Here is a 23,747-nt window from a genome sequence, read left to right as displayed (position 1 = left end):
TGTGTTAAACTCAGATGGACACAGTTGCTGAAGGTTTTGTTTGATTATTTGTCTTTATTATAAGGGAGAGTTCTGGTAGGGTAGAATGGGATGGGGAATGGAATATGGGGAATGAAGTATATACTAACAGATGTGGTCCATGTGTCAGCTTGCCTACCTACACTTTGTTATGAGACAGGATTCTTTGGGAGAGGTAATGAAAAGTGACAGTGGTTTGGTTTTTTTTTTCCTTTTAAAAAGTGTTTTTGTTAATTTCTTTTGTTTTTACATCACCTTCATATCCAAATATACCTTTCCCCTCTCCCACAGCCAGTTTGCCATCTGCTGTAATAAAAAATAAAGAGCAAAAAACAAACAAATGAAAAAAAAACACCAATCCATTTCATCAAAACTAACCTGTACAACAACTGAATTCAAAAGAATATGCAACTTGACACAGTCCTAAGCCAAAGAAGGAGGAAGAGAGACTCATTTCCTTATCTCTTTTCACAGCCAGGCATATTTATTATTATACATCGTGCAGTTTCATCAAGAAAATGGCTTTTTTAAAAAATAAGTTACAGCCTGCTGTGGCTAACTTTAATAAGTGTGTAAATCATTCTCACAAAGGTTTTATAGGGGGGTATAGGTCAGTTATTGATGTCTTTGCAATCACTTTTTTGGGATAGTTAATACTGTGATTTTTTTTCCAGTTCAGTTAAGATGTTCATTTCCTTTTCAAAGATATTATATGGTGCTCACCATGTTCAGTACTATCTGACTTCTTGGAAAAATATTTTTGAAATAACAACAAACATTCATATAGTATTTACTATGTACCAGGTATTGTGTTTGACAAATATTATCTCATTTGATCCTCACAACAACCCAGAAGGCAAGTTCTGTTATTATCTCCATTTTATATATGAGGAAACTGAGGCAAACAGAGACTTACCCAAGGTCACACAGCTAAGTGTCTGAGGCTGAATTTGAACTCAGGTCTTCTAACTCTAAGCCCTGTGCTCTGTCCATTGCCCCACCTAGCTAGCCCATAGGTGTGAGCCTTTTGTATGATATGCAAGCCTTTGACCTATTTGATTGCTTAATCTTGGTCTCTTATTTTCCAACATACTTTTTACCTTCTTTCCTTATGTGTACCTCTTAATTGAAGTCACTGAGCAGTAAGGTGTATGTTGATTTGGTATAAACAATCTGAGTTGTATAGCATTTTTCAACTTCATCTTCAATAACAATTATTGGTATATAAGCTTTTTGTTTATTCTGATCATGAGCATAGTAAGGCAATATGGCCAAATGTCATCTGAAATAATGTTTATCACCACCTTTAGGCACATGATGAAATCAACTGTGCCATATAATTTATTTGCATCTCCACGTTTGACCCATGAGCCATTTTTCCTCATAGCTGCAACTTCCTTCTTTTTTTTTCCATACCATTTATAAGGAGAATGTCAATATTAGTGTGGTTTATTTCTCCCAGTAATATGTTAACTTGCTGGTTGATAGACTAAAATCTTATTTCCTAGTTAAAAATATGGCATAGGAAAAAAATCTTTTGCAAAATTATCATGTAGTGTAAACTGTTCAGTACAGTTTGAGTTAAGAATTTTGGCTGGGAGGTGTGTCTGTGAGGGAAACACTGGGCAGTTTGTGATGGAGGATGCCTACAAAGACATGGCACAGTTAGTCAGTGGTGTCAGGAGGGCTAACTCTCAGGATGAGCTGAGGAAAGCCAAGGACAACAGAATGGAGTGTGGGTAGTTTTGTTGTTTGGGGGAAATAGAAGGACCAAAGAAGGAATGGGACAGCTGCTTGAGATTGATGAGGCATGATAACTGATGACAGAATGAAGGCAAAACTCAGTTGGAGCTGGGGATGTTTATCCTGGAAAAGAGAAAACTTGCAGTGTATGATAATAGCTTCGAGTGTTTGGAGGGCTTTCATGTGGAAGAAGGACTTGTGTTTAACCACAAAAGGCAACAAAGGGAGCAGTGGATGGAAGTAGCAAAGCAGCAGATTTAGGCTGGATGGAAAGAAAAGCTTCCCAGTTAGTCAGTCAGCAAGCAGTTATTAAGCAGCTACTATGTACCAGGCACTGTGCTGGTCTCTGGGGATGCAAGGCAGAAGGGAAATCTGTCCTGCCCTGAGGGACTCACCTTCTAATGAGGGAAACAACACACGGTTATGTACAAAGCAGAGAGAAAGGATAACCTGGGGTGAAGGTAGGCTAGAAAAGCTTCATGCAGGAGGTGGCCTTGAAGACTTACAGGAAAGCAGAAATTCAGATAGGCAAAGTGAGGAGCATTCTGGGCCTGGGGGACAGCCAACACAAGGGCTGACTGGCAAGAAATTCTGGAAAGCTGGACCGTAGAGTTTTCAACAGTCTTAAAACCATCCAGAAGCTGAATGAGCACGTCTCAGCACATACCCCCTTGTTGTAGGGCTTCAAGCAAATGGTAGGCTACAACTTGATGGGTGTGATATAGGGAAATTTTTGTTCAGAATTGGGCTAAGTGGTCCCAGAGGCCCCTGTCACCTCTAGGATTCTGGGATGCTGTGATCACCAGAAGAGGGTTTTCTTTTGTCTACGACAGTTTGTGAAAGTCATCTATGAAAACATGGAAGGATTGTGATCTGTATACACTGATGGGTCAAGTACCCACATTCATGAGATCATCTTCTGTTTTTATTCATTATTCAAATCAGAATCAGGGCATAAATCTTCTCTAGGAAGTATGGGGGTTTCCCTGGAACAAACTAATACATACATACATACATACATACATACATACATACATACATACATACATGTGTATATATACATGCATGCATGCATGCATACATACATAGTTTGTCAACTATTTTTGGCCATCCATCCAACTTGAAGCATCAAACTTTTTTTATTTTTGTTTTTAAAAAGCTTTGTAATTCATTCAGATATCATGGTTACTAATCAGATACTTTTTCACTCCTGTTGATAACAGTTTCATTTGACAGACAGAATCGGTGTTATGGAAAGAACACTTAACTCAGAGTCAGATAATCTAGATTCGAATCCAAACCACAACGCTTATTATTTAAAGGTTCATAGGCAAATCATATCTCCTCTCTGAGCCTCTGATTCCTTATCTTTAAATTGGGGATTAATGATACTTATACTTACTACCTCGCAGGAATATTGTGAGGAAAGTATTCTTTTTTTTAACCATTTATAGTTTAGTTCAGAAACATTTCTGAAAAGTAAATTAGAGCTTTTGTAAAAATATGACTTGATAACATATTATTCATTTAGCAGCAGTCTGGCAACATAGTGGATGCACCCATCTGGGCCAAAGACAAATTCCGTATTGTGAGAGAGAAATTTTCCCCAACTGCCTATAAGTAGAGCCTGCCGACTTAGAAACATGAAGATAAAGAAATATATCACTTGTTTATTTAGGGAGCTATATAGAGTAGTCCTCTAGTAGATCCTCTGTATGACCTGCATAAATTTACCCCTGGTTTTCTTCCACATTTTAGAAAGTCACCTTTATAGGTCTAATGACAGTATAAATTGCCTCTTTAGAGTACCTTAATCATGCTTTTTTAAATGAAAATATTTTCTACTTTGCTGTTTCTCTAAAAACAAATTTCTCAAGCTTTTTATGCAGGAGATCTTAAGCAAAGAAAATATCTTGTAGTACAACAGTATATATTTCAACCTTACAAGTATTAAGGGAAAATATTAATTATTCATCATTTTGACAGTTGTGTTGTGTTTCCTTCCCTTAGCACAAAGGATGATTGCTTCAGCGTTAATATCCAGCCACCTGTTGGAGAGCTTCTTTTACCTGTGGCCATGTCAGAGAAAGATTTTAGGAGAGAACAAGGTGAGAAATTACTTCAATCTGCTGGAAATTTATATCCCAAATCGCATTTGCTTGCTCTTCTGACAGGTCATCCAATATAAATGATCAGATATACATAGGCATTAATGGGCTTCAGTATATGCTCTTCTAATCTACTAATGATTTTCCTTTATCAGATAATCTTAAAAGCATAGGCCATGTACATTCCAGTGATATTTGAAAATTGATTAATATGTCTTTTATAAAGAGAACTCATAATAAGTTGAGTTGAAAATCAACTTTTTAGTATTGGGATTTATGGTTTGTCAACTTGGTGGTACACTAATGCATTTTGTATTAGTGTTAATGGCAAAATTTGGGGACCTACCAACACCTAGAAACCTGAATGTGTAGTAATACAGTGTTTTATGTCAATATTACCTTTCCTTACAAGACCGTTTCTCATGTGCATCTAATGTACTTTTTTTTTTCTCCTAGGACATTAAGGTTCTTTACCCTTCAGAACTTATTCTTGACTCCAATATGCAAACTCCTTCATTACCTTCTGGAATTACTTTTTACAAAGGAAATGCTGTATTTTAGAAATATATCTGAGCCAACGCATTTGTAAATAACCACTTAAATGTAAAATATTTTAGTATATTTTGTGTCTCTAGTGCTTGTGTCAAAGTCAAATACAGCTGCTAATTGGATCGAGCCTTTCCTTATATGAATAATGGGAAATAGCTTTAGGTGGCCTTGGGGACACACTCATTATGCAGCATGACAGAGTGGCAGACCTCTGACTCAGTGCCACATGGGTTCAGGTCCTTCCTCTGACACACACTTTGTGGCCCTGGGCAAGACTCCTGACCTCTCAGTTTCCCCTAGGCAACTTTCTAAGGTTCTAAGTTGTACAACAGTTGCTGACCAGCATTGGTCAAGGGAGTCTCCTAGTTGTGAGCTGCCTAAACTAATGAATCACAGATCTGGACTCCCAATTTCCTTCCCCTACCAAAAAAAGTAAAATTCTACGTACTTAGGAAATATTTAAATGCTACACAAGTGGCTTTAAGCTTTTCTGCATTTTCCAGTGTCTTTAGCAGACTGACAACTAAAAACCTCATGGTGTTGATGTCATCAAGTGATATCTGCCAGGTTCTCAGAATGTGCAAGGTATGGAATGGAATAGAACATATGAAGTTATGGTCCCCATAGCAGAGGAGGGAAAGAAACATTTCCTTGTACTCCCCAGTGTAGTAAAGCAGATATTTGATTTTGTTTCCTTGCCTTCTGTCCTGTCGAGGGGATACATAGGGTGTATTTATAAAGAAAAGAAGGACATGAGAGTAATTCTGTGTCCAGTCATAAAATGTGTAGTTGTGTAGAGGAGTCTGTGTTCATTCTTATGGTTGTTGACTTTGAAGTCTTTTCACCTAGAGTAGAATAACAGTTCATCTCTGCATTGGTTTTTCTTGGAAGTTGATCATTGCCATAGAAAAAAAAAATTAGCTGTGTGTGATTTTTTTTTTCCTACTGACAAATTGAATTGATTCTTATATTTGCTGTTCTTACCCTTTGCTGGCTAAAGCCTGCCTCACTGCTTTACACCTGCCCAGCAAGCCAAGGTGAGTGACATGAGTGACTGAATGAGGCTTTGCCACATTTATTTGTAAGTGTGTTCCTCTTTTGAAAATTGTAGCTAATGTATAAATAAAGCAGCAGGTTATTGTATACTCTTTTCACCCTCACCTTTTTTTCCCTGCTCCTTGATATTTTGATCAAGTTTTGCTTTTTTTTTTTTTTGTGCATTGCAGTGACTAAAGATTTCTTGTTTTGGTTTTGGGTTTTTTTTTCCTCCTGACTGGCCATACAAAACCATGAGAGCATGGAAGAGGTACACTTGGAGAATAGCTGTGGTTCTCTGTGGAGTTGTTGCCAAAATTCCTTTTTCTTCTGCCATTTTACTTCTATGGTTGTTGATTATTTGTCTGAATAAATCTGGCAGCTGTTTGCTATGTTTAATAGAGCAGAAAGGCTACTCTGAATAAAGCTATTTGAAAATTTGTTTATATGAAGTATTTGTAAATCCATGAAGGTCTCTTGGCATTTCTGTATTGCTCTTTCTGTCTTCCTGAATTCATTCTTTGATACAGGACTTGATGCTGGCAAATTTACCACACGTTTAAAGAACCTTTTCTATAGCATCTTTCTAGTTAGAGATTTCAGTTGTTTTACAATAGCCTTCGTATCAGAAGTCTCAATTCTCAACTTTACACATGTATTTGTTTGTTACACAACTCTAGGAACAGCTTATTTATTTCAGAGAAGAATTCCAGATTTGACTCTTAAGTGAAAATCTAAAATAAAAATAAATTTACTCAGATTTCATCAGTGCAACAGTCTCTAAGGTAAAATGCAAGTTGGCCTGAGACTTAGACATTTCATCACATGCTACGTTTACTTTCTCTTTCTTCTTTAAATGAAACTAATTTATATACTTAGTATCTCATTCCAGAAGTTTTTTTTTAAACAATATTTTATAACTGAACAGATACTTTAAATGTGTTACTTATGATTCAAGTGGGGAAAATATAAATTTTAAAACCTAGGGAAAATGTTACTGTTTTCATACCTTAAAAATGACTTCCTTTAAAGTAACTCTAAAAATAAGTTTCTATTGAACCTCGTTAAAAAAAAAACGTATGTGAGAGTAATTGAAAATATTTCGAATGGACTGCCTACAGCTATGTAAGAAAACATTGTTTTGTCATCTTTTTCAGATCTTGCATTGCTTGTTTTGGGGATTTTGGAATATGTGATTGAATATGCCTGTTTTATGAAGCTTGTTTTGGAAATATAATATGATAGGTAGTTGGTTTTGTTTTGTTTTTTTCTCATCCGTTATCAAGTTCACCATACCATCCATGTTTCCAGTGCTGAACCAGAGCATAATTCATTCACTTATGTTAGATTCTTGGGCAGGTGCTACATTTATGTTCTAACTGTATGATGTGGTACACCAGATGCTATGGATGATTCAAAAATCATTTTGTTAGTGTGTATGCATGTGTGCACATTTATCTATAGATACATACCTTTATATGGCATATATATGTGTATATATCCATACATATTTAATGTCTTGAAACTCCATTTCAGACCCTCTACCCTGTCACCTATTCCCTGTTCACTTTATATAAAATAAATTAGTAATGTAAAGCTTTAGAAAAAGTAATTCTAATTTTATTCCTTTTATTATTTGGTGTGTATTAGTAACATTTAATTAACCCAGATTAATTGTTATTCATGGTTCTGACCAAAATTTTGATGAATTCCAATGACTAATAATGGAGCATTAAAAACTGGGAATTTTCAATAATCTGCTATTAATTTTTAAAACAATATTGCCTCATTGTTTTAAAACCTTCAGTATATATGGTTGAAATAACTTGATAAGATTTTAAAATCTCTCTTCCTAGGTGAAACTTTAATTGAAACCTTTGCAAAATTCTCTTTCTAGTTAATTTGAAAACACCTGATATATTTTCATTTAGGAAATCCTGGGGTTTAAAAAAAACCTAGGATGTTTACTTAATTTTATTATGATTTATGCGTCCGTCTTAGGTGTTCCTAGCCAGCAAGATGCTAATTCTTTAAATGGTCAGACATTTACTATTTTCTGGCCCTTAACTACCCCAAGCAATCATATTTGATGCCCCTTAATTAGAACACCTTTTTTTCTTTCCAGGTTCTTTTCCACCTCAGCAATCGAGACAATACATTTGCTTACTGTGCTGCTCTCCTAAGTGTTCTTTTGCATGTAAATTAATCTTGATTCAGTTTACACTGTCATGCTGAGTGGTACAAATTGCCTATAACAATAAAACAGCATGAGTTAAAAATAAAGGGGGGGGGTAGGAAGGCAGATTGAATGTGTGCCTTACTTGATAGGATGTTACTTTGCTTTATGCCAATACATTAGCTGACGATAATGAATCTTCTGTTCTGAAAAGCATGGTTTAGTTGATTTTTTTAATTTTACTTCAATGGAGCAGTACCTTGTCTTTTATAGAACAAGTTAGACAAACCATTAATGACAAGAGTGTTAAGGTTAAATATGAAGCAATGCATTCACCTCTCTGAGTGCTATCCATCTTTCCATTTACAGGAGCTTGACAAAAGTACTGGCTTTGTACAACATTTCCTTTAATTACACGCTGCGGGAAACAGGCTTTTAACATAAACATAGTTGCATTCATTTATTCAGCAGTCGCTCTTCAATAGAGCTTAATGGAGAAGGTTTAAATCCTAAATGAGTACGCACATCTCTCAGCAGTGTTATGGCAGCCACTGTGCTTGGCTTAAAAGCACCGTCTGACTGCTTGTGGAGGTTTTAAAGCTTTTGCCTAATATTGAAGTTAAGCAGTCGAAGACAGAACATACTGTTCATAGAGTTTTGATAATGGTTAAAGCTTCTCTTTGCTTGAAGCTGGGTAATCATATTCGATGTTTTGCTGCTTAAATCAGATTATGATGGTGGCCTTTAGTATCTTCCTACTGCTAATTACAGGGGTTTGTTTCCTCTTCGTTTTGGTATAAGTTTAACACAGATAAAAAACTCAGCCATGAAAATACAGAGCTTTTAAGGAAAATGTTTCAAATCAAATTGTTATCATTTCCATGAACATTGTAAATTATCACACACTTGAAACTTTCCCAAAGTTTTGACTTTTGTGCAGTATTAAGTGTAGGTGACAGGTTCATATGTGATACTTGGGTTTTATTTTTAACCTATATACTAAATTACAGTAATATAGGAAGTATTTTTCATTATGCTGTGTTTGTTTGCTAAATATTTTGATATAAAATGTTTCCAAAATTGGCAGCATGCCTTGTGTTAACCCCCTTTTCCTTTTGTTCAAGATTTTAATTAGCTTAGTTGCCTTTCTAAAATATAAAATAGTATTGGCATTTCTCTAGAAGCTAAGATGTTCTTTTATTTTCTACTTATGGTTTTTGCCCCCAGATTTGTAGCTGGAGTTCTAATTGCTTAATCATAGTACCATGACTTAGTCAGATGCTGTTATCAGGTGTCACTTGCCTGAATGTACCCTTTTTACAAGGCAGGTGGTAACTGAGTGAAACATTGATAAGTTAACTTTGATCATTCTGAGTTCATGAGGACAAATAGTCCTCAGATAATGGCTGCTCATAATTCCAGAATCCACTATGATTTGCCCTCAACTAATGTGTCTCAATAAAATATGTTTGAATGAATATTTATAAGCTAGAAAGGAAAAAGCTTGTTTATGTAGTCTCAGATTAATTGATTATATTTTTAAAGGAACTGAAATTGAGATTTCATCTTTGTATTTCTGCCATTTTATTCTTTAGTACTCAAGCAAATCCATTAAGAGGGGAAAATTGCTTTGACTGCATCAGGAAATAATATTTCCACACATTTTTCCTGTGATGGGAATATGTAATTATTTAGAAGTAGTAGTGGTTCATTTTTTTAATTATTATGAATTTAACTTATAGCATGCGTTCTGAGGGATTACTTTGTTAATAAAAGTAACTCTTTAAAAACACTGGCTGGGCAGCATTGGTTTTTTTCAAATGTGGTTTGCATAAAGATATGAGCTGATAACGGATCTTCCTTTTAATATTACAGGAATGCTGACAGGAATGAATGAAACATCAACTACAATCATTGCTTCACCACAGAATTCTGCTCCCCCTGTGATACTTCAGAAGATTGTAAATGTAGCCAACCTAGGTATAGTCCCTTCTGGACAAGATAACATACATAGGTAATTTTTTTTACTAACAAATGATGCGATAAAAATATATGGATATACATAAATGTAAAATCCTTGATTCATATTTGTCTTTTGAAAATTACATTTTCCAAGTATAGTTGTATGCCTTTTTTTATGGTGGTACCTGTGTCACAAGTAATTGGATCTAGCATATGACATCACAAAAACACAGTATTTCGAGCTCTTCACAAGTGGAATGGGCTGCCCCTTACTAGGGGTCTCCAAGCAAAGACTGGAAGACCCCTGGTCCCAGGATATTGTAAAGGGGTTTCCAGATTAGATATTGTTTGGTCTAGATAACCTCTGAGCTCCCTTCTTATTCTTTTTTTCTGTGATTCTTTGACTTTAGAATTAATAACTTACCAGATAACTGACCCAGATTGCCTATAGTAGCATTCCTACTACATTGCTAGGGCCTTACTGAAAGGGGTGAACAGTATCTCACCTTCCATAATAATAATGCCCTACCTTTTTTAGAAAAAAGAAAACCCCAAATGGGGTCACAAAGAGTTGGATACAACCGAAACGACTGAATAACAACAACAAAAACATTTTTATAGGACTTGTAGCTTATGAAACCCTATTAAATCGTTATCTTTTTTGATGGTGAGTAGGTAGAAGAAGGGAAGCAAGGCTGAAAAAGGTGATCTACCCAAAGATAAACTGTTAGGAAGTAGTAAAGTCATGACTGGAACTCAAATCTTCTGACTCCTGGTGAACTGCACAATGCTGCTTCTCCATCATATGTTGGTGTGAAGAATCCACTGTATTTAATTTACTGTTGACTTAGTTAATACATTTCTAATAGGAGCAACCTTTGAAGGCGTTGGACGTGGGCTTATTACACATAAGGAAAGAGGAGAGTGTAGACGTGTTCTTCAGTCCCAACTCTGAGTTTTCTTTCTTTGTGACTCTGGTTTTCTTCTAGGGCTACTTCAAGGTTAAAACAGATCCCAAAATGTGAGGACTTTTCAGACCTCAAAAACTCTTAAATGAATCATATCCGGCACTAGGGGTCAAAATGGTAGAAAGAGTGCTTGACTGGAAGCAGAGGGAGCTGGGCCCAACTCTTGTTTCTGCGCACTCCTAATGCCCCTCCTTTTACCTCTAAAAGTTCACTGGCCTGGCGGTCAGGAGTCCCAAGTTTGGTTTTTTGCTCTGCCACTAACTAGAATATAGAATGAACACAAAATTTTAAGGCAGAAAAGGAGTTAGTCCAACACCCCAATCCCACTCCCATTTTACAGAGAAGAGGCAGTGTGGCTTAATGAAAAGAGCTCCGACTCTAGACTCAGAGGACCTGACTTTACTTCCTGTGCAATCAAGGGCAAGTTACTCGACTTCTTTGGGACTCAGTTCCCTCATGTGTAAAATAAGGTTGGACCAGATGATCTCTAAGGTTCTTTCCAATTCTAGATTCAGTGATCTATGAAACTCATGTCCCAGCCATAAAACCATTTGGCTGGTGATCATGGGCAACTCATGAATGCCTCTAGGTCTCAGTTTCCTCTTTTATCAAATGAGGTTATCTGCCCTATCTGCTTCACAGGATTGTAAAATGAAAGAATAGATAGGAAAATACTATGGGAAGTTGAAAGTGCCATAATTCAAAAATGGGTCTTATCAGTACCATTATAGATATGCAATCCTGTCTGTTATTATGTCTATAATGAAAACTAGATGAGCCTTTAAAACAATAGATAATTAATGCTTCTCAGAAGAGCCAGAGGTAAGTATTTTCTTCATTTGCAGCCAGCTCCACTCTTCCAGATATAGAAGGAAAATTAAATAAGTGCAGTAAGTTTTTTCCCATTTTTAAGTGTTCATTCCCTATTATCTCCAGCATCTGTATAAAGCAGATGCTATCATGTTTGATTTGTGTGCCCCATAAATAGAAATAATATAAGTTGTTAGAATACCAAAGCATACATTACCAGAACTGATTTTTTTACTTGGTTGGTAAAAATGAAATTCCATGTTGTTGTTGCTAAAGCCCTACACTGTTTGATAACCCTGCTGGTCAGAGCCTACAGAATAGGTAGTAGAAGTATTGCTATTTCTCTGTTACACATGAGGAACTAAAAGTAGGGGAGGTTAAGGGACTTGCCCGTAGTTACACAGCTGGTCAGCGGCAGAGATGCCAAGAGCCAAGTCCAGGCTATCTCGTTCAATCCTATTGGGGAACTACCACAAATCCAGCTGTAAAATCCCCCAGTTTAGCTGGTATTTGGCATGACTAGTGGCATGAACCTCCATGACTTTATTACAGTGAAGTTCAGATGATTAAAGTCATGGTAACAGTTGACTAAATTATCCATACTAATGGAAGAGACGTGTATAGCTAATACGGAACAGTAACAATCTAAGAATGATTTCTGTGTGGCTTTAGAATGTGATCAGAAACATGCACTCAAACAATCTTCATGCTCCTACACTAACAACAGTGATAGTGCAGATGAGTGTCATCAGTGCCCAGAAAGTGGCTGTTCATGGTGTCAATAGATAAATCTCCCAAGTGGATAACAGATAGTCAGACATGTAGGCAGGAACTATGTGAATCTTAAGTTGCCTTTTTGTTCCTAATCTTTGCATTTTACTTTTAACTTACAAAGTATATCCACAATACCAAGATCCAGGGAGCTTCATAATGAGGAAGAATAGACTGTGTGAATGCAGAGTCCTTCATGCATTGATCCCACAAAGACATTAGAGAGGATTGTTTTCCTTATGTGACCTGTGTTCCCCGTCTATATCAAAAGCACTATAAGTTTAGAACAAAATGGGCACAAATGTTATTCCTCATTTCATTTTAAGTTAAAATGACCACTTATATTAACTAACTGAAACTATCAGTTTGTCCCTTCATTGTGTTGTGTTGATGTTTTTAAAAATGCAATACTTTGTATTGCATTTCTGTATTTGACTAAGTTTATTGTTGTGAGTTTGAGTTCTTCTACAACACGCTTTCAAAATGACCTATTAATAAGTGTTACTTTATTTTTACTTACAGCTCTTACTTGCCAGAGGTCACTTACCCAGGCCAAATACGTCTCCCTGATTTTGAGGACTATCTACTATACCAGGCTAGCTCTCTAAGATTATAAATTGAAAACTATAAAATAGGGAAGTGGTGCTAACCTGCGCTAGTAGAAAGATTTCCCTTAACCAGGAATTCCCAATACCAGTGAAATCACAGGTTCCTCCCCTCCCAGTAGTACATCCCATTTATGTAGCACTTTTAAGGTTTACAAAAGAGTTGTTCCAACATTATCTTCTTTGATCCTCACAACAACTCTATCAGGAAGATTCTCTTATTATTTTCATTTTTACAGATGAGAAAATGAAAGATGAGGGAAGTTAAGTGATTTGCCTAGGGATGCACAGCTAGTAAGTGTCTGACGCAGGATTTGAATCTCATCTTAGCCACCAAATTCCCTTTTGTTAGAGCACTAAGAGTACTCTTTTGTAAAGGAAAATTACAAGTAAAGGCATTTTACAAAGTAGTCAACATAAAAACCTTATTAGTTTTGAGGGAAATCAAAGAAGTCAAAGACTTCTTAATGGACACAGTAATAATAGTGGTGATGATGATGATGATGATGATAATGATGATGATGATGATGATGATGATGATGATATCTAAGTGTGAGAGGCACTGTGGTGTGATGGACAGAGAATCAGCTTTGAGGAGTCAGGAAGACCTGCCTCAGACACATAATTGGTTGTGTGATGCTGGATGAGTCACATAATCACTTGGATCCCATGCAACTCTCATAAGACTCTATATGGCCAAGCAAATGCTGACCTACATGGGTACAGGGAATTTCCTCATCTGGAGATCCCTGTGCCATTGAACTTATTGGTCCAGTCCACAGTACACACATGCACACGCATACCCCACACCCATCTATAGACGATTACAGAAGAAAATTGCTTGCCATTGGAATATAGAACATTGGAATGAATTGTTCAAGAATAGCATTAAATACAAACAAAATAACATTATAGTCTGATGCTTTTCAAATTCTTGATGGATTTTGTATTAAGTATGAAATAAATTCTTTTTAAAAGAGTGAATAAGAAAATGATCCATTTTTCCTATCAGGTAGAAAAATGTCAAGATACAAAGTTGAAGTTTTAATTAAGAAGTTGATTAAGACTAAACATAAAATGAAATTCCATAGCACCTATGCAAAATGGTCTTGCTGAAAGGAGAAAAAAAAGCAGTTAAATGTATATGGTTTCGGCATTTATTTTAAAAAGCAGCAATAGGTCCTATACAGTCACTCATTAAAAGAACAGATCAATTGAGAAAAATATTTTGGCTATAAAATCGGTATTTATTTAATATAATTCTTCTGCCATGACATTTAGTTTTGTTTTTAAAAATGAGTGGTAGCATCAGAGAGTCCATCAGAATATTATGCTTTGAAAATCCGTGACTCAGATTTGCTATGTGAAAATTCTGCTATTAAAATACAGTAAAGATTATTATTAGTAAAAGGCAGTATGGTTTTGCCACAATGTAACTCAGTTATTAAAGGGGAAATCAGAAAAACATGGACGTTGAAAGCCCTCTCATCAGAAAGCATTTATTAAGCCCTTTCCTGTGGCAGTACCTTACATAGAGAATGTACAGACATCCTCAGCCCTTTATAAGCTTATAATCTAAGACAGGTAACACTAACACAGACAAACTAACAGAAGTAAATAAAGAGTATTCAGAATACAGAATAAATTGATATGTCAGGTTCTAGTTATATCTTTTAGAGGTTAATAGGAAATCAATTTTAAACTTTTATTGTTTGGGGGAAAGATGGGAGTGGGGGAGCCACCTAAAAAAGGGTTGGTAGTAGGGAGTATCTTTTGTGAAGTGACTTTTTGTGTCAATATTTATGTGTGTGTGGATTTTTTTTTTAAAGATTAAATTCATTTTAGAAAAAGATAGATGAATTGCTTCAGGGACTCCATGTCCAGGCAGAGCTCTCCATTGACAAGTCTAGCAGGGCTGAGGAGAGGAAAAAGCTATTTCAGAAAATTAGAAATCTCCATATTGCTTATTTCAACTTCCTTTTTATCCTGCCTTTTACCCAAGTTGTTAATTAGTAGCAAAATGAACTCTTTAGAGTTTCATCTTTTATTTAGTTAGCTTATTCTCTGGTAAAGGTGTTAATGAGCAATGAAATGGCCAAAATCGGCAGAGTAATCTACAGACTACATATAATCAGACCTTGAATAATAAAAACAAAAGATCACTACTATGTATCCAATTTTTTTTCCCCTTTGTATGTTCATACACCTTTTTGGAGGTGGTAGGTTAGGGAATGAAGTAGATAAAAACTGTTTCGGTTTTTTCAGTCTTGTCTCCATAATAGCTAAGTGCTCAAGCAAAATAGTACATTATTGTTAATTATAGCAATACATTACAGCTTTATCTTTTCATAGAGTTTGATTCAAAATAATCTACAGTCATATGTAAAAAAAATTTCAATCTTTGAGTTGTCTAAACCAGGCGGTCAAACATTCTGCCCACACATGTGGTCCACAACACTCTCAAGCTAGGCTGAGCCAACTTAAAATGTGATTGGGAAGTATTTAACAAAATAAATAACGTAAAACAGCATGGATAATGTTAATGTGTGGTTTTCTAAGTCAATATGCTGCCACAGAGATTCTGATGTATAGTTTAGTGGCCTCTTGACAGCACTAGTCTAAACCAATCCAAGTTCTCCTTCACCCAGAGAGGATACCAGGGTTCACATTCAGTAGTACAAATTTTGTTGATAAGAATGGCTGATTTTTTGTGCTGGTGCCCAGTGAGAGTTGGCTGAGCACTTTTTTAAAAAAAAAAATTTTTTTTAATTTTTAAAAAAATGCTTCTCGAGTGAAAGCTTTTGTTCTGCCCTGATTTCATGTTACTTCTTAGTTTATTGAATTAACACTACAGAAAAACTTTCATTATTGCTTTTAGTCAGTAGTTTGTATTCATTTTATACTCTTGATTTGGTCTTGTTCTCCTCCCTTGTTAATTACAGATATTTGTTGTGTTTGTGAAATAGAAGCAATATTCTCAATTTGTGGGTAAATATAATGTTAGTGAAATAGGCTTGTTATTACCACCCTGGTCATTAGCTATTAGGGGAAAGGCAAGTGCTGTAAGTGGAATAGTGTATCCATGGCAACATGCAGTCCAACTTTTAACTTAACATATTAAAAAGGCATTTTGTTTTTTTCCCGCAGACTTAGAATAGCAGTAGTGACAGTGATTTTTGGTCAGGTAGTATTCAAAATGAGCTTGGTTAGTCTCTAATGGTTAGAGTCTAACCCGTCAACTTTTATAGCCATTAATTGCCACAAAATATTATCTTTGGTAGTCCTCATTGAGCAAACTTTCTGTATACAATATTTAATTATTTTCTGTCTTAAAAGAACCATATCATTCAACTCAGTGCATTGTTCTGCTAACCCAGCCCCAATTAGCCCAGGATTGTATATTGTTTATTTCTCGGATCTTCTGAAGATGTAAAACCTCAGTAATATTTGAAGTAACTCATGATATATTTTTTGTCCATCACTAATGTTGGGTCCTAACTTCACGAGTTCTGACATCAGTCTTATTTCATCTTCCAGGAAGCTGCCTTAATTTTTAGAGTTGTGAATGTGGATGGGAGTCCCCCCAAAAATCTGATTGATTTTGATTCTGAAGTAAGATTAAAGATTTGTAGAGCCTGTTTAGACTTGAAGTTAAATCAAAATCGATGGTTCTTTCAGAAAGTGGTTGTTGTCCACTAGAGGACAGCACTGCTTTTGTATCTGAGTGCTTTGAACTACAATATATACGCACCATTTTCTTTGAAAAATCAAGCAGGGACCTCACAGTTAATTGTTGACCAGAAGGAATTATTGAATATTTTCAAAGCTAACCACGTCAGAAAGATGACTTTAAATTTAAAACATTCTTAATTTTGCCATTTGTGGGGCATACTATTCTGTGACTACTGAAATTTATGAATAGGACTATTTTCTGTTAAAATAACAGAAAGTATATCCTTATTGCTTTTTTCTGCTATGTTCACTACTTTAAAAAAAATTTAAGCAAGAGACAGTGGCTTAAGAATTATGTTTTAAGGCATTGGTGAGGAGGGGGTTTTAATTCTTTTGTTTTTAAATATCTTTCTCTCCCCTCCCCTCATCAATCTGTGTGTTTCCCTCCCCACCCTACCCCTGGGGGGGGGAGTTTTTTCTTCTTCCCATCCTCTGAGTTTCGGAAATAAAATTAGTTTACTGTGTAGAAGAAAGAGAATGTGTCATTGAATAAAAACTAGTTGGTTTAGAGTATGGAATATATTTAGTATTTCTAAAAACTAGAATAGAGAATAGCCAAAACTAAATAGTGTTGGGGATAGATTATTTTTGTCTAACTGGTAGCATTACATCTTGGTATTAAAGAATTAATTTTGGAAATTATGAAGGGGAGATGTTGACATTTATGAATTTGAATAAATTTAAACTTTTCTCTATTAATTAAGCACTCTAGGATTGTCTCTTAAAATGTAATTATATATCCAACTTTTAAAAAATGTAGTTTATAGATTTTTCTCCCTGTTCAAAGTATTTTCTGTATTTTTGCTGTGATATGCTAAACCAAATTAATAAGATAGTAACAATTTTTAAATTTTTGTTTCATTTCAGCTTTTTGGAAAATATTGTCCCATAACAATTCACTCTGATATTTGGAAGTAGGAAACTAATTCAAACCAGGACTTCTTACATACAAGCATTGTGCAACTTCATTACACATTTGTCAACTTTGGACTAATTATTTTTGTACAGCGAGGGCAGGGCATTGCATCTTGTGATCGTCTTTCTTATTAATAGGATTCTGTCTGCTTCAGCAGGCAGTAATTGAAGGCTTCATGTACAGGGTAGGAAAAAAAAAGTTTTAGCTTGAGTGGGCCATTGTCACAGCTTCTGGTAACCAGTAGAACAGAAAACAGGAGAAAATTGAACTCAGAATAGAAAAATCAGGGACCAGGAAGGCTACCCAAGAGAAGAAAAAGCATGTCTTAGAGCTGTTTGCATTAACTCTAGCAAATCTTGTTCTGTGTTTTGGGGTTTTGTTTTGTTTTGTTTTCTTAATTCTGTTTTTGAATACCCTGGAAAATTCATGCAGCTTTTGAGACAAATATCATTTTAAGGATTATTTTAATACAAATATCTTAATTGTTTACATTTAGATGCAAGATTTTTTTATTCACTCAAACTAAGGGGACTTGAAATCCCCACACAGCTTCTCACAAATCCAGAGAAAATATATTTTAAGTGCATGAATATGTTTTAGATACTATTGACATCTCATTTGTTGTTATTTGACTGGTTTTGGTCACCCTAATTATCATTAGTTAAGATAGAAGACATTTTCAGTAATTGGAACACATTCTTTAGAGTTTAATGCCAACTTATTTTCCTCTGTTTTAAAAATCTTAGTAGTATTTTATATTCTCCAAAGCTTTAAAGCCAACAGTTCAGTATCACACATCTGTGGACATCCATTTGGCAAGGTGAAGTACAAGCATACCCTTGCTGCTGACAACTTCGGTGATCTTGGACAAGTCAGATCACTTATGGACCTCAATTTTTTCATCTGTGTAATAAAAGAGTGGTTGGAATGATCTCTAAGGTTCCCTAGAGCTAAAATCTTAGTTTTTATTGGGTAATATTAAGCAACTAGTACTTGGTAGAGAATGAATTGAAAAATTATGAAAAATGCCTCTTAATAAGATAGAACCCATCTTAAATAGACAGTGCATTTTTAACTGTCAGCTCACTTATTTATTCTCATTTACTCTGTTTCTGTTTTTCGAGGTTGGTTGGTCTCCTAGTAGACCCTCCCTATATCACAAGAACTCCATTACAAAAGCCCAGCATTGTACATCCACTGAGATCTCATTTGAAAAAGCACATGTTTTTCTTTATGTAAAGAAAAGAAAAAGTTAAATACAGAATTTGATTAGGAAAAGGATCATATAAAGGGCTGGAAATTTGTTCATATTCTTTAGAAAGAAAACCTCCCCATACAGGTTTTTGAAGATGGTGACAGTTACCAAAGAAGAAAATTAGTTTATGTGATTAAAGACAAAGTACATGTTCAGTAAGCCCGAGAAGCAAAACGGGTTGACCCAACATGGAATCAAATACCTTCCAAGGAAAAGAATGTCACAGTTTTAACATATGTTTCAAGCCAAGTACAACCTAAATGCTCTAATGATGTCAGCTGTTACTTTCTGTAGCTATGTAATTGGCACCAGTGCGTCTAAAAATTAGTTACTTTGTCTTGTACGAACTTATTTAGAAATACTTCTAAAATGATCACTTTGTGACAGTAGATTGGGACTGTGGTCTGGCTTATGGTTCCCGGATATATTCAGTTGGGGGAGGGGTGGTGGGATACACATTTGCTTTCAGCAATCCGAAACAAGCCACACTGTGATCACACTGTGTTCCAATTAAATACATCTTTTTTGAACTGTGAAATGAGAATGTCAGAACATCTGATCTTCTGGTCTTCTTTAAAGCAGTGCTTCCAACACTGGTGCCCACCAGAACACAGAGACCTTGTTAAAAACGCAGTTGCTTTTATACTAGCTAACAGCTCTCTTGCTGGAATGATTTGTTTAGCATGTTTCCACTGCAGAGCAAATGCATACCTCCTCTCTTTCCTGTCCTTATTTGTTAGAGCATTTTGAGAATTTGGTGGTAATAGGATTTAAAGAACATGTACAAGAAACTAATTTTAATCCGCATAAACATACTGACACCAAAATTGACACGTGTCTCTGATGAATTTTGCATTATCATAACATTGGCTCTCTACCACTTTAAGTTTTTAATAGAAAAGAAGTAAAAACGTGCCTTGGGGCTATGCAGCACTAAAACTGAAAACTACAGGCTTTTGTGTTCCTATTCAGACATAATCTGCTTCTCTGTGGTCCCATGACACAAGTGTTAAGTAAATAAAGGGACTAATAAGACTATTGTTTACATAATTATAAACCTGTCAGAATCAACTGGAGAAATAAGGGGCTTTACATTATGGATGGAATGACCAAGATTATAGACAAAAGTAAATGTAATAAACAGGATGCTCAAGTGATTAGCTAGCCTCTGGTAACCTGATTTGACACAAATGTGATTTTCCTAGGAGGCAGAAATACCTCAGAATTTTGGACAAAAGAAGTCCCATAGGCCTGTGATAAACCTCATATAAGAAAGGTTATTTAAGAGATGTAGACCCTCAGAATGGAAATTGAGCACACATTGCCTAGTCTCTTGAGACTAAGAGTCTGACAAAAAAGCAAGTTGTTGTGTAATGGAGCTTCATAAATATATACATATATGTAATGTATTTTATACACACACATAATGTTTTTCATCCCTTCAACTGATAACTTCAAGAGTAACCTCCCTTAGTAAGAAAAATTTTTGTTCTTTTTGATGTCCTTTACAAATGCCTAGTGTGTTTTAGTATATAAGGAAATGTTTTCAATTCATATGACAGATAAATGGTTATGGGTTGGGTTTTTTTTTTCATACCTTGTCAGTAACCCGTTATTAACTAGCATTTAAAAACATAATTTATAAGTCTGTTGATAATATTTTCAGTTTAGCAAAATTAGAATGTTTGTTTTTCTTTTGATGCAGTATTTTAATTATTGTTGGGAAACTTTTTCATGATTATATTTAGGGCCAAAAATGGCCTGTTAGCTTCCGCCCCCCAAAATGAATGTAACGTGTTATGAGATTTTGATGTGATTTTTAAAAAATCAAAAAGAAATTACTTCTCATTTAAAGAGAATCTGTTTCCTGCTTAAGTGGCTAATATTTTAATTAAGTCTGGAGTGAAGTTTTTTTGAGTGTCTCCTGATAAACTCCCTCTTTTATGTTGATGGTAATTAAACAGATCCCTGAGGACCCCAGTAGGCACTGCGCAAGGCCCATGCTAATTGTCAGACATGAGACACTGACCAGTTGGTTTGCTCCTGAATAGCCCACAGCATGCAATCAGCCCAGCAGTTTTATTTTTAGGTATTGTGAGCTGTTGTCAGGGCTAACTGGGTCCTATTGTGACTGAAGATGTTGCGCAAATTGAGGCAGATGGCTCTGATTCAGACACGTGTCATTCAGAAAGGGGAAAGGGGATTGGCCCTGAAAAGTGGGGTCACAGCAGGTCACAGACCTGCTCCACACTTGTTAGTGTTTTCAAAAGCTCATGCGCAGCAACTTTGTTGTGCTCTGGTTTGTCGTGCCCCCCCCCCAAAAAAAAGTGTGGATTGTTCCTTATGGGATACGGAGGACTAGGTGGTTCTCATCCTCTTCCTTCCTGTCTCTGGGGCTTGGCTGTGCGTGCAGAATGAATTAGCAGGATTGACAGAAGTTCATTGTGTTTAAAATGGCTTTTCAGTCAATTGCAGTGCTTAAAAGGCTAGTTTTGCTTTTAATTCCATGTAATTAGTAGATTCTTCATGTCTTGGAATGTAGTAATAGAGCATTAGTCCTTAAGTTTCTTCTCATATATTCAAAAGGAAAAAGGGGTATCTCATGCTCTGAAGGTACAACAAAGGGAGGTAAGTACTTCATTGGCCATTTTCACTTGATCCCTAGTCATCATCACTAGAGATAGAATCTTTCAGCCTGACTCACTGGTGGAAATGTAGGAAATGTTTTCATGGTATGTAGAGGAGAAAGGCTTTTTCTTCCTCTGCATACCCTACCAACTGACTTTTAAAATTCAAACTCTGCGAAAGATACATTTGCAGTCAGAAAATAACATCGAGAAGAAAAATAGAATGATGTACTATATCCAAGACAATATATTAAATATCAAGTGAATTAATAATATGCTTTAAAAGGACCCCCAAAATACCTTACTCTGTAAATGAGGGGCTACGGACATGCAGATTCACATTTAAACGTCTAAATAAAAGAGTCTCCACTTGACAGACTCTAAAATTGCAGACTTTAGGGTCAGGATGTTGTACAGTTTATTTTCTGAAGAATGCTTGGATTTGGGCTTTCTGGATCCTGTTCTTAGATTATTTTATTTTGGGGGAAAAGGTTCTGTTAAACCCATTTGACTTTAGGAACAATATGCTGTCTTCTTTCTTCCCCCTCGTCATGAAGATCTCTTCACTTTTTTTCCTCCAGATTTGCGGCTAAAACTGTGCACAGTGGGTCACTGATGCTAGTCACAGTGGAGCTGAAGGAAGGCTCTACAGCACAGCTCATCATAAACACTGAGAAAACAGTGATTGGTTCTATTCTGCTGCGGGAGCTGAAGCCTGTCCTGTCCCAGGGGTAACCTGCTTACATCTGGACCTCAGAATCTGGCACACAACAAAAGTGCCTGGCATCCACTACTGCTGCCTTTCATTTATAATAATAGCCCTTCCATCTGGCAGTGGGGGAAGAGTACACTCTTGACATTCTTGTCTCCTGCTTTAGAATGCTAGTGTGTATCTATCATGTATGCAGTACTTGCCCCCCCTTTTTTTTTCAGTTTGCTAACCAAAGAACATATATTTTACTGTCAGTTATCTAAACTCTTGAATCCATGTGCCATATATTCTTCCCTGACACTTCTACCCTTTTTCCTTGACTTTTTCTAGTTCTGATAAATAAGTGGTGAATAATTAAAGTTCATTGGAAATCAGTTTGCCTTCACCAGTAAGCAAAAATTTTAAGAGAATCTAGCTGATCTCCCAGCTAGGCATAGGATAGTGAAGATGTCTAGAATTAAGCAAGAAAACAATGGAATTTTTGCAAAATACTGTTGTTGAGTGAATCTCTGTGTCTTAATCATTTGCTGATGACTGCTGTCATCAGATTTTCTGAATGATAAAGAATAAATAAAATAGCATATAAATAGTCTCTCTTTGCTTTTTCCTTGGTAAGCAATCACCACCTATTTTGGAATCCATTAATTCTAAAACTGTTCAGAAAGCAAAGGAACCAGCAGGATTTTGTTACTAAAAGAAAACATCTTCTAGCCCTTGGTCAGTATCAAAAAGAAAATTATTGGTAAATATTTTTCAAAAACTTTGTGTTGTGGAACAAAAGCTCTCCTTCTCAAACAGTCAACTCACAGAATAACAATTTGGTTACAAGGTCTATTATTGCTGCTAGGTAATTTAAATTATACGTCAGATTGTTATACTGATCTTTGATGGTCCAGTAGACCCAACTTTGAACAGCTGAAATTCTTTAGTATGAAGCTTATAGAAAAATGACTCATATGAACATGAATTTCAGAAATAACATCAAAATTAAGTTGTATGAAAAACACATCAAGTGATGGAAAAATTTAAGATGAATTTTTTTTTTATTGGATTGGCTTATATTTGCAAAATATTCTCCAATTTGAAAGTCTTTTTTTCTAAACCTTTTTCTCTCAATGAATACTCCAATTGCAAATTAGTTATATTATAATTGGTTGGTTTGTTTACCTCAGTTTGTTCTAGTTCATTCCTATTCTCCAATCTCTCTGCCCCACTGTTCAATCCTCCCCACCCCCACCAAAAAAAAACTTTGGGTAAATCAGTTTAGATTTGAATTAATACTGGGGAAAAAGAGAAGAGGAAGAAAAAATTTTAATTGAAGGTCATTGGATCATATAGTTTGAGAGAAATAGAACAGTCTGGGAAAATTCTTAAAATGTTCAGATTCATGTACTGTGATAAGCCTAAGGAAAGAGAGCTATGGTTATCTGAGTTGTAGGCCATCCCTCACTCTGAAGTACTATATTTTATCTTATGTGGTACCCCCAAATCATTTGGCATTTCCATTATTACTCCTATTTTCCAAAGCTTTGTCATTTCGGATTTTTAAGTTACTGTTTGAAAAGTAACACACAATTTGACAAACTAAAGGCCCTTGACTGTAAATTTTCTTTTCGAATTTTAAGGGATCTTCTCTCTAAAAATAGGACCTACAACACTACTTTTTTCTATGTTTTGGAACAACCACAGGAGTTTAGTGAGACCTCAGTTTTTAATGAGAAAAGTAAAATAATTGTGACTGCTTATTTTTGGATTTAAAG

General features: G+C 35.6%; 1 protein-coding gene across 1 annotated transcript in view; it reads left to right on the top strand.

The window, feature by feature from the left end:
• Positions 1 to 22,579, top strand: part of AP3B1 (adaptor related protein complex 3 subunit beta 1) — a 327,381-nt gene extending 304,802 nt beyond the window's left edge. The window contains exons 26-28 of the mRNA XM_078153162.1: positions 3,772 to 3,869; positions 9,505 to 9,643; positions 21,857 to 22,579. Of these exons, the coding sequence (XP_078009288.1) occupies positions 3,772 to 3,869; positions 9,505 to 9,643; positions 21,857 to 22,010 (391 nt within the window). The 3' untranslated portion in view covers positions 22,011 to 22,579. The remainder of the gene's footprint in view (positions 1 to 3,771; positions 3,870 to 9,504; positions 9,644 to 21,856) is intronic.
• The last annotated feature ends 1,168 nt before the right edge of the window (positions 22,580 to 23,747 follow it).

The sequence above is a fragment of the Phascolarctos cinereus genome, unplaced genomic scaffold, assembly GCF_003287225.1.
Source record: "Phascolarctos cinereus isolate Bilbo 61053 unplaced genomic scaffold, phaCin_HiC Scaffold_4;HRSCAF=312, whole genome shotgun sequence".
NCBI lineage: Eukaryota > Metazoa > Chordata > Mammalia > Diprotodontia > Phascolarctidae > Phascolarctos > Phascolarctos cinereus.
The sequence above is the reverse complement of the archived record's forward strand: the minus strand, read 5'-3'. Positions and strand labels throughout refer to the sequence as shown.